At 36.9% G+C, this 9,920-nt stretch overlaps 1 protein-coding gene across 1 annotated transcript; it reads right to left on the bottom strand.

Annotated features, from left to right (window-relative positions):
• On the bottom strand, positions 7,068 to 9,257 carry LOC107633193. The gene is made up of 2 exons (XM_016336832.1): positions 8,447 to 9,257; positions 7,068 to 7,852 (listed from the first exon to the last, which is right to left on the bottom strand). The coding sequence occupies exons 1-2, from the start codon at positions 9,255 to 9,257 to the stop codon at positions 7,068 to 7,070; spliced, it is 1,596 nt and encodes a 531-aa protein (XP_016192318.1).

Raw genomic sequence — 9,920 nt, 5'->3', positions numbered from 1 at the left:
ATAGATTGTTATATATCATTGGAAAGCTCTGAATGTCAGCTTTCCAACGCAACTGGAAGCGCATTGGACATCTGTAGTTCAAGTTATAGTCCTTTGAAGAAGGCATGGTCGCGTTGTTTTGGAGGCCGAAAACGTTCACTAAAGTGAACGTGGCGTTCACTTGTTTGAACGCTGGCTGTTTGGAGGCCAAAGTTTAGCGCCAGCTTCTGAGGCTCAAACTTGATGTTCACCCCATACTATTATATATCGTTGGAAAGCTCTGGATATCTACTTTCCAATTCATTTGAGAGCGCATCATTCCAAGCTCTACAGCTCAAGTTATTCTCCTTGGAAGGTGAAGAGGTCAGATGGCCTTACTGCAGGTTGATACTATGTTCATCTTTGCACTTTCGGGGTAAGTTTTCTCCTTCAGATTTAGTGTCCACCATGCAGTGCCATATATGCTTGGAAAGCTCTAGATTCCTACTTTCCAATGCCACTAAAATAACCTCATTTGGAGTTTTGTAGCTCAAGTTATTCTTGTTGGAGTGTGAAGAGGTCAGGATTGCAAATCCTCTTTGCTCCTTTTGAGCTTAATTGATCTTAATTTGTGCCTCTTGGCTTCTTTTTCTACTTATTTCCTACAAAGTTTATCAAATCAAAAGATCAAAGAAATATACCATTTAATCACAAAAGAATGCAATATTTAAGCACTAATAATCAATTTCTTGTATGAAAAAACATAGAAAAACATGACATGATGACATGTCATCACAAGGCGGCTTCTTTCACTAGAGCTTTCGATCAACTAATTCCTCAACAACAAATTGACCCAGAGCACTCCACATCTAATGACTCAATCCAATTCACTGGGTCCCTACAAATGATTCCTGCTACTCGTCCACCTCTTCTTCACACAACACAAGTGATCGATCTGACAGAAAATCCTCTACATCAATCTCCAGAAGGAACCCATCAACTTGAATCAACCACACTCAACAATCAGGCTGCACTAATTGAAGAGAACTAAACGGTCCCAGACTCCGATTCTACTTCCAAAGCAGCTGACACCACCAATTTTGATTCCTCTTGTACCAAAATTTTTCGAGACCCTTCCAGAGTTACAACCTGATCCTTCACTTCACACCCCTCCAGGACCAAGACCAGGGACATCGAGTATTCTTTCCACCCCAGGTAGTGCCACCTTGGATGATCTGATTTCTGTTTTGAACAAAATTATCCAATAAAAGAAAGTACCAATCCCTATTCCAGAAATCTCAAGGTCTACCACACCAAGACCACCAATCGAATTAGAGCCTGACACTCGGGAACAACTTCGATTACTCATCAAACTTTTGGATTATCCACCTACTTCATGGGTTAATGATCCAATCCTCAAGAAACTCCTGGAGGATTACTTGAATTCTTCTTTTGAATTTCCAAACACACCATATTCTGCTTCGATCCAGGAATTCAAACAACTTCTTAATGATAGCGTTGCATCTCAGTTTCAACTTCAGGAAACTGAAAATGAAGAGGCTATAGCCAAATCTAAAATAGAAAGCTGTCTTGCAACTGCTCAACCATTCCAATCCTCTCGTGAGGAGTTTGATGCGAGAATCTCTCATGCTATCTCCGTCCAGGCTTTTTATGATCAAGAAGAAGCAAGAATCGAAGCAGAATTGGCTCAACTTCAATAATAGCTTGCCACCATACGCCAAGATAGAGCCACCTTAGCCAAACCTCTGATTGCAGCCGAACAAGAGCAACACATCCTTATCCAGAAACTTGTCTCAATCGACACTGAGCGGGAAGAGTATGAAAAACAACTCGAGAAGATTCAAACTGACAAGTTCAAGCAAATTGAAATGCTTATGATTCAGGAAAATAAAAGGACAAAGCTGCGCTCTGATTTGGCGAAGCTATCGGCATCTTGAACTTCTTTTGACTTTTGTAATGACTATTTTCTTTCTGAACTTATGCCTGTTGAATTTCTATATTTGCCAGCAATAGAAATATTTCAGATATTTTCCATTAATCGAATTAACTATTTTCCCTGATTCGATGTCTTTAATCTAATAGGCATTTCCAAAAAATACCCCTATCACTTGAAAGGGAGCTTCCAAATTATGGGACCATTTACCAAGAAATTTCAATTTCTTTTCCATTGGTAAAATAACTTTCAAAACTAATTCACCTATTTTGAAAGATTTCTCCTTAATTCGACGATTATAACTTTGAGCAATGCTTTCTTTTTGTCGAATTATATTATCAAGTGCTAGAATTCGCTCTGAATCTAACTCATTCAATTCATCAAACATGGCATTCCAATAGTCATCGACTGGCAACTCATTCTGTTTCGATACTCTTAGAGTATTCAAATTAATTTCTAATGGCAATATTGCATCATGGCCATATACTAATTTATAAGGCGAAGTTCCTATCGAACCTCTTGGTGAGTTTCGATAAGCCCATAACACTTGACTTAAAGTCTCATGCCATGTTCGAAGCTTATTCCGGATATGCTTTTTAATCAAACCAATCAATATCTTGTTTGCTGCCTCCACTTGCCCATTAGCTTATGCATAATAAATAGTTGAAGTAACCTTACTAATGTTTCTCTAAGCCGCAAAATTTTTAATTCGCTGGCCAGTGAATATAGTTCCTTGGTCAGTACTTAACGTCTGAGGAATTCCAAATTGATGAATAATATTTTCCTCAACAAAATTAATTATCTCCGTTTGATCAACTTCTACCAAAGGAACTGCTTCAACCCATTTCGTGAAATAATCAATAACCACTAAAATAAATTTGTGCTGCTTCGATGAAGGGGGATGAATCAATCCAATTAGATCTAAAGCCCAACCTCTAAATGGCCATGGCTTTATTATCGAATGCAATTTAGCCGCAGGAATCTGTTGTATCGAACCATGTTTTTGACATTCTTGACATGCCTTTGCATAATCAATACAATCTTTTATGATAGACGGCCAAAATACATGATTGCGATATAACACCCATCTCATTTTCTTTCCTGCCTGATGAGCACTACATATTCCATTATGAACTTCACCCAAAGCAATGCTTTGATCTTCTCGACTCAAACATCTCAACAAACTTCCATCGATCCCTTTTTTCTATAACTCATCAGCCAATAAAACGAAGTTCGTTGCTCGTAACTTTAGTTTTCTATCGACTACAGTATCAGGATCTTTCAAATATTGAGAAATAGGTTTTCTCTAATCAAAATCCTCCAATTCATCCACACACAACACTTCTCTCTCATTTGCTGGTACTAAAATTTGATGGATACTTGATAATTTCTTAATAGTTTCCGGGCCAATTCGATACTTTGAAGCAATTTATGCTAACTCATTAGCAATCTCATTATGAATTCGAGGGATATGAACCAAAGAGACTTTTCGAAAAGACGTTAATAACTCCCAAGCAGTTACTAAATATTTTTGTAATGTCTCATTATTACATTTAAACTCATTTGATAACTGCTTTAAAACTAACTGTGAATCCCCCAAAATTTAAACTTCTAAAGCTCCTTTGTCAATTAAAATTTCTAGACCCAAAATCAAAGCCTCATATTCGGCTACATTATTGGAACAAGGATACTTTAATTCAAACAAGAATTCTGACGGAATACCCTCTGGTGAGATAATGAGGATTCCAACCCCCGCACCATCTTTGTGCTTAGATCCATCGAAATACAATTTCCAATAGTTGACTTCTACATTGACTATATTTGCCCCTTGGTCATTCAGATCTTTCGAATTGTCTACAAGAAAATCTACAATGACCTGTCCTTTAACAACTTTTGCTGGGACATACTGTAAATCGAATTCCGTTAATGCTAACATCCATTTCCCCAAACATCCCCTTAACATAGGGAAACTTAACATGTATTTAACAAGATCAGTCTGTGCTATAACTTTCACCGATTTACCCACCATATAACACTTTAACTTCATACAAGCATGATATAATGACAAACATAATTTTTCAATCGGAGAATACCTTGTTTTGATATCGGTTAAAACTCGACTAAAGTAATAAACTGCCCGTTCATGCCCATTTTCATCATCCTGGGCCAACATACATCCTATAGTATTGTCGGATGCTGCAATATACAATTTCAAAGATTCATTCGGGCGAACATTCGCCATAATCGAGGCCTTAGCCAAATATGCTTTAATCGTATCAAATGCTAATTGATGCTCAGTGGTCCATTCGAATTTTGAACCATTTTTTAATTTCACAAAAGGCGCGAACACCCTGGTTCGATCCGATAGATTCGAGATGAATCTTCGAAGATAATTTATTTTAGGTTTAATTACTCTGTTGGTCCCTATAGTTTCACGAAATTTTCAATTAGGTCCTTATACTTTTTTTCTTTTCAATTGAGTCCCTATATGTTAATTTTTTTTCAATTAAATCCCTACCGTGACAAAAACGTCTAAAATAACAGAATATTCTCTTAAAAAAATGAATATTCTCTTTTTAAAGATAACAGGACACTCTTATATTTTAAAAATTCCAAAAAAACCCTTCTCACTTGACCCCCACACTCCCATATCCTTAGCCCTAACCTCTCATCGAGCTCTCTCCGGATCTGCCGTACGGTGCCTCTCACCGCGCCTCCTCCTCTCGACGTCCCTATCATGCCTCGTCCCTTGTATTTCGCCGCGCCTCTGTCCCTCTCTCCCTCGCCGTGTCTCGCCTCCGTGCCTCCGTGCTTCCATGCTTCCCTCGCCTCGCCGCGCCGTGCCTCCGTCCCTCCCTCACCGCACCGCCCCTCCATCCCTTGCGCTTGGTTTCGTTGCCTCGCGCCTACTCTCGTGGCTTCCATTTCAGACAGAGCCCAAGACTAGGTTGGATGCAGGGACTTGGGGGGTTGGCCTTAGGTATTGCATTTTGGCTGCAGTGGCTTGTCCCGATCGACTTCTTGTTGTAGTTAAAGGGAATTCTGGATTCTGATTTAATACCATTGAAGTTGAGGTATATACTGTTAAACTCATGCTTATGTGGATTGATCCTTTTTTTTAGTTATATTTTCATCATCATATAATAAAATGGTTCTTATTTTAGTATATACTGATTCACTATATACATGCGATTGTTTCTCTTATCATGCTGCAGCTGTAGAATTGCTTGGGCTAAATGTTTACAGCATTGTCCTCAGTGGACTGTACTTGACATGTGGTTCTTATTTTGTAAGTATATTGTATTTTTGTTTGGCAATATTGTATTTCCGTTTGGTAATTGTTCATGACACTGAGGTCTGCCTTTTGTCTAGTTGATGACTTATGTCATGTTATTGTTTCCATATTGCAATGATCTCAACGAAGGAAAGCATATAAGCTTGGAAACCTTCAGTATATATATTCAAACATTGCATTATTTGCATTTATATTCAGAATGCACAAACATATTTTTTCATTGAAACTTGGTAAGAACTTTTTAAAATATGAATTTATCTAATATAAGCTATTCATATGAATTAGCATTGAAATATCTGAGTTTTACTGTAATGATGGCAACTAATATTTTTGGTAGCTTGAGTTTCTGATGCATGCTCTTGTGTGTTTTCAGTCGTATCTAAGGGTATCACAACAACTTCATACAATGAACCAGGTGGTTGTTGGGGCTACAATTGGTTCCATTATATCTCTTATGTGGTATTGGTTATGGAATGCTTTTATTCAGGACGCATATCAATCCTCTTTGTTTGTTAGGATCATTGGTTTATCGGGTTCTATAGGAATTTGCATTTGTTTTCTTGTATTTGTGTTGGCTTCTTGTGTTTTATTAAAAATCTTAATGTGTTTTTTTATGTTAAAATTTATCATATTTTCTAGTAGATCTTCACATCATCACTCTGCCTCTCTTTTCATTTATGTTTTTTGCATTCCATCAAGTATAGGAGAAATGGCCAGCATGTTCTTTTGCATTGTTTATCTAACATCAGTGAGTTGATTTCCTTGGGCCTTTGGTCATTTCTAGCTCTGTGCTATAATTTTTGTTTGGTATTTAATACTTATTTATTTATTTCGGAGGAAATGTTTAGATACAAAGTTGGTTTTAGACTAGACTTCAAGACTTGCTAGAAGTGCCTGAAGACCTTGAATGTAAAGAAGGTGAGATTTCTTTCATGGCTTAAACAAAATCTGGCACACTCACAAACATAGGGCTGACAAGTTAAGGAGATATTTAAGGGAGAAAGAACACATGACCAAGTGGAAATATTGGCCGGTAGCTGGTGGAGCTCCTTTTTCACATAATAAAAGATTTGTTCTATTATGTTTTAATTGAGAGTGATATGTTGGTTGCAGGTGTTGTCTTTGCTGGAGACTTAGGAAGAGAATGTCCTTTTGGAACATAAGTATGGAATCTAAGTCGAGCTTCTATCTTTATGAGGACCTAAAAGTTTGATTCAGCTTTGTACAATGCATGAAGCACCTTGCTATGGTGAAGACATTGTGGATCATAAATTTAATGTATTTAGGAATTTTCAATATGTTAAATTTTATATTTCGATGTAGACATTGTAAATGTTGTGGTATTTATTTGAAAAATTAATCTATGCTCAATTCCTTTTATATTTTGTGGAAATATAATTATTTATGAAAATTTAGTTTTAATAGTGGTTAATCTAAAATGAGTAAAAATCTATAATTATAAAATTAGGAACAATGATAGAGTTAGTGACCGATTTAGATTTTTAGTTCAGAAATTAGTGGCTAAAGGGTTCAGCGACCGATTTTCAAGAGAAATCAATCACTAAATCGGTCGCTATTTCGGTAATTTCTTGTAGTGTGAATAGGGATTATAGGAATATCTTTCATTGAATATTTATAGTTTTACTAAATTTTCAATTAGGTCCCTATACTTTTTTTCTTTTCAATGAGGTCCCTAAGGGTATACAAGTAATTTCACAAGTCACTAACATTTTTTTGACGTTTAAAGTTAATAGGGACTAAATTGAAAAAAAAATTAACGTATAGGGACCCAATTAAAAGGAAAAAAAGTATAGGGACCTAATTGAAAATTTTGCAAAACTATAGGGACCAACAGAGTAATTAAACCTTTATTTTACCCAAAAACGATTGCACTTCCTTCTTTGATTTGGGAGCAGACAAGGCTAATATTGCATCTTCTTTGTTTTTATCAATGGCTATCCCCTTTTTATGAACAACAAAGCCTAGGAAATTTCCAGCCGATACCCCAAAAGCACATTTCAAAAGATTCATTTTTAATCCTTTCTTTCGCATAGTCAAAAATGCCTTTCTTAAATGACCTATATGTTGACTTACAGAAATCGATTTTACCATTACATCATCGATATAAACTTCCATAAATCTTCCAATAAACTCATGGAAAATGGCATTCATTACTCGTTGATACATTGCTCCAGCATTCTTCAAACCAAAAGGCATAACTACCCACTCATATGTGCCTAACGCTCCAGGACAACGGAAAGCAGTTTTAGCCACATCATCTTCTACAATGAAAATTTGGTTATATCCATAATAACCATCCATGAAGCTAAGAATTTCATTTCCCGCTGCAGAATCGATTAACATATCCACAATTGGCATGAAATATTCATCCTTTGGAGTAGCATTATTTAAATCGCAAAAATCGATACATACCCTCAATTTTTCATTTTTCGTCATCATTGGAACAATATTCGACACCCACTCCACATAACGAGCAGTTCGAATAAATTTTTCTTTGATCAAGCATTCTATTTCTTCTTTAATTTTCACATTGATTTCAGGAGCAAAACGTCTTGGGGTTTGTTTCACAGGTCGAGCATTGAGTTTCAATGCTAATCGATGTTCTACTAATGAACGATCGAGACCTGGTATTTCATGATAGTCCCATGTGAAACAATCCTTAAACTCATGCAACAAATCGAAAAGCTCAGTTCGAAAAGAATCAACCAGATCTTTACAAATATATGTAATTTAAACATCATCATGAGTCCCCAAATTAACTTCTTTTAAAGGATCCTAAGACTCGAATCCCTTATAATGATCATCTTCAATTGAGTACTTTTCAAATCCCAAACGCTCCAAATCATAAATACAATCGAAAGTAAAATCAATGGAATTATTAGGGATCAAAGAAACTTGATCTTTGATAATTCACCACTACATTTATTTTCCACACAATGAGCCTCTGCTGTTAAATCGGCAGTCCGACTCACATCATAATCTTCATTACAAGTAATAGAAAAATCATAACTACATTCGACTAGAGGTGTCGAATCAAACATATTACAACTAATAGATTTACTAATCCTATCTAATTTAACTTTATCAGAAGAATCATCTTTATTTTCTAAAACTTGGAAATTATTTAAATAATTATGCAAAGTTACCAAGTAGTTAGAAACTTCCTCAACCTAGTCCATAGTTCAGCCTTCGAGGTCTTCAAGAAAGACAATCCCAACCTGTCGGCTCACCGACCAAATCTGGATAGCGCAACTTCACCGAAAGCCCCTCCGAAGTCAAATAACACCCTTCATAATTGTAAGGATTCAGAGATCGATCAACATTAAAAGGCTTCAATTTACAATTATATATCCTAAAATCGACATGCATTTGTTCGACGTATTGACTCGAATCTGCTTTGACAATTTCAGGTTTGCCTTCTTCAGTCCACAGAAGCACGCTCTGATGCATTGTAGATGGTACAGCACCTACTCCATGGTTCCAATCTCTCCCAAGTAAGGCATTATAACTAGCCTTCGATGGCACTACCACAAACACATAGTGTCTCTCCGAAGACCCCACCTTTATGGTCAAGGTAACCAGCCCTCTCGCTGGCGTGGAATTCCCACTAAAATCAGTCACAGCAATGTTCGTAGGGACCAACTCGTTAACATGCTTCCGTACTTTTCCCAACATCCTCTTAGGTAGGAGGCTAATCGCTACCCCACCATCAATCAGCACCTTGTTTATTTTGAACCCATTCACAACAGCAACAATATGAAGGGGACGAAGATGAGACATTTGTCTCTCAGTAGGTCGAGGAAAGAAACTCGGCTCATCTTCTATGCGAATGGAAGAGAAAACCTCTTCATCTTCCTGATCATAATCTTCATCCGGATTACTTTTGCATTCTCCAAGGTACTTAGTGGGAATTATTGAAATCGTCCCTACCATGTCATCATCTCCTTCATCAAAGTATTCCTCATCGACATCGACGTCTTTATGTTTATCGATCCCAGAGGATTGAGCAACTGCTTTCCCTTTCTCCATCTTTGCTGGTGATGGAATTTCCTTGGGATAAGTCTCTCCGTCAGAAGGGAAAATAATCCGGGAATACACAGAGGGAGTTGCCCCCTTTCTTACTTCCTTTCCTGTCTCAATTTGAAGTTTCTTATTTTGATTAAAACTTCTTCTTCCACCTCTTCCTCGTGGATATCCTCTGGCTCGCCCTCGATAGGAGGCATATTGACTCCGTCGAGCTCTACAAAATCCACCGAATAATTTTGTTTGTAAGCCACATTTTCTCATCCAACTACTCAGCCCTTAATTTTGAAAGTTATTGAGTTTAGTGTTGAGAAATTGTGTAATTTTGGTGTTTAGGACCGAATTAGCTTCATGGATTTTCTGGGTGATATCCCAATTTCCTGTTGGTAAGGCGAAAAATCTTTAAAACCTTGTGAAATTGTGTATGTAGCAAACCTGATATTGATTTAGTGGTGTTTATATGATATTAGATTAACTTATATGTGTTGGTGACAAATTTGTGGAGTTGGAAGCTTGAGTTTTGGACTTGGTAGTTGAATTTTTAGTTTGGAGAGGTTTGAAGCCTTGGGTTTTAGGGAACGTTGGTCAATTGTAATGTTTCGAGCTAGGGAGAAATTGGCCAAGGTATGATTTTAGTTTCTTGTATATAATATATAATATGTCGTGAAA

This window comes from Arachis ipaensis, chromosome B03 (genome assembly GCF_000816755.2).
Source record: "Arachis ipaensis cultivar K30076 chromosome B03, Araip1.1, whole genome shotgun sequence".
Classification (NCBI taxonomy): Eukaryota; Viridiplantae; Streptophyta; class Magnoliopsida; order Fabales; family Fabaceae; genus Arachis; species Arachis ipaensis.
The sequence above is the reverse complement of the archived record's forward strand: the minus strand, read 5'-3'. Positions and strand labels throughout refer to the sequence as shown.

Excerpts from the sequence above, each read along its gene's own strand:
- LOC107633193 (XM_016336832.1), bottom strand. The coding sequence starts at position 9,257 with ATGGAGAAAGGGAAAGCAGTTGCTCAATCCTCTGGGATCGATAAACAT. Across the intron at positions 7,853-8,446 it reads TTTGGTCGGTGAGCCGACAG|GTCTCGATCGTTCATTAGTA; the intron begins GTTGGGATTGTC and ends ATGAAATACCAG.